The sequence below is a fragment of the Trichechus manatus genome, unplaced genomic scaffold (assembly GCF_000243295.1).
Source record: "Trichechus manatus latirostris isolate Lorelei unplaced genomic scaffold, TriManLat1.0 scaffold00147, whole genome shotgun sequence".
NCBI lineage: Eukaryota > Metazoa > Chordata > Mammalia > Sirenia > Trichechidae > Trichechus > Trichechus manatus.
This window is the reverse complement of record NW_004444083.1, coordinates 6,052,834-6,054,519: the sequence shown is the minus strand read 5'-3', so window position 1 is coordinate 6,054,519 and position 1,686 is coordinate 6,052,834. Positions and strand designations below refer to the sequence as shown.

At 37.8% G+C, this 1,686-nt stretch overlaps 1 protein-coding gene across 1 annotated transcript in view; it reads left to right on the top strand.

The window, feature by feature from the left end:
- The first annotated feature begins 245 nt into the window (after window positions 1-245).
- LOC101359920 (putative serine protease K12H4.7) overlaps window positions 246-1,686 on the top strand; it is a 15,967-nt gene continuing 14,526 nt past the window's right edge. The window contains exon 1 of the mRNA XM_023740123.1: window positions 246-326. Coding sequence (XP_023595891.1) covers window positions 246-326 — 81 coding nt within the window. The remainder of the gene's footprint in view (window positions 327-1,686) is intronic.

Sequence of the window (1,686 nt, the reverse complement as noted above, 5' to 3'; positions counted from 1 at the left end):
CTTTAAAAGTGTTGAAAAGCAAAGATGTCACCTTGAAGACTAGGGTGTGCCTGAACCAAGCCATGGTGTTTTCAATCGCCTCATATGCATGTAAAAGCTGGACAATGAATAAGGAAGACTGAAGAAGAATTGATGCCTTTGTGTTGTGGTATTGGAGAAAAATATTGAATATACCATGGACTGCCAGAAGAGTGAACAAATCTGTCTAGGAAGAAGCACAACCAGAATGCTCCTTAGAAGCGAGGATGGCCAGATTACCTCTCACGTATTTTGGACAGGTTATCAGGGGCGATCCATCCCCGGAGAAGGACATCATGCTTGGTAAGGTAAAGGGTCAGTGACAAGGAGGAAGATTCTCATTGAGATGAATTGACACAGTGCCTGTGACAATGGGCCAAAGCATCGCAAAGATTGTGAGGATGATGCAAGACTGGGCAGTGTTTCTTTCTGTTGTACATAGGGTCACTGTGAGTCGGAACTGACTCGATGGAACCTAATAACAAAGTGGAGTTTCCATCACCTTCAGTAGGTCAAGGTGTGCTGCCTTCCCCAGTACCATGTACTGTCTCACCCTTCACCAAACTTACCACTTATCTATTGTCTACTTAGTGTTTTTCCCTCTCCACCCCTCCCCTTCCTTACAACCATCAGAGATTGTTTCCTTTTGGGTATAACCCTTTTCCTGAGTTTTTAGAGTAGTGACCTTATACAATATTTGTACTTTTCTGATTGATTTATTTCACTAAGCATAATTCCCTCCAGATTCATCCATGTTGTGAGATGTTTCACAGATTCATCACTGTTCTTTATTGTTGTGTAACATTCCATTGTGTGTATGTACCATTGTTCATTTATCCATTCTTCTGTTGATGGCTACCTAGGTTGTTTCCATCTTTTTGCTAATGTGAACAATGCTGCAATGAACATGGGTGTGCATATGTCTATTCGTGTGATGGCTGTTACTTCTCTAGGATATATTCATAGAACTGAGATTGCTGGATCATACAGTATTTCTATTTCTAGCTTTTTAAGGAAGCACCATATCATTTTCCAAAATTGTTGTACCAATTTGCATTCTCACCAGCAGTGCATAAGAATACCAATCTCTCCTCAAAGTCTCCAACATTTGTTATTGTCTGTTTTTTTAGATTCGTGCCAGTAATGCTGGGGTGAGATGGTACCTCATTTTGGTTTTGAATTGCATTTCTCTAATGGCTAGTGATTGTGAGCATTCCCTCATATACGTGTTAGCCCCTTGAATGTCTTATTTGGGGAAGTGTCTGTTCATATCCTTTGCTCATTTTTTAATTGGATTATTTGTCATTTTGTTTTAGAGATGTTAGATTTCCTGGTAGATTTTAGAGATTAGACTTTTTTCAGATTTGTCATAGCCGAAATTTTTTTCCCAGTCTATAGGTTCTCTTTTTACTCTTGGTGGTCTTTTGATGAGTGTAAATTTTTAATTTTTAGAAGATCTCAGTTATCTAGCTTATCTTCTGTTCTTTATGTATTGTTAGTTATGGTTTGTATCCTATTAATGTCGTGTATTAGGGCCTTTAGCAATGACCATATTTTTCTTGTATGATCTTTATAGTTTTTGGTTTTATATTTAGGTCTTTGATCCATTTTGAATTAATTTTTGTGTATGGTGTGAGGTATGGGTCCTGTTTCTTTTTTTTTTTTTTT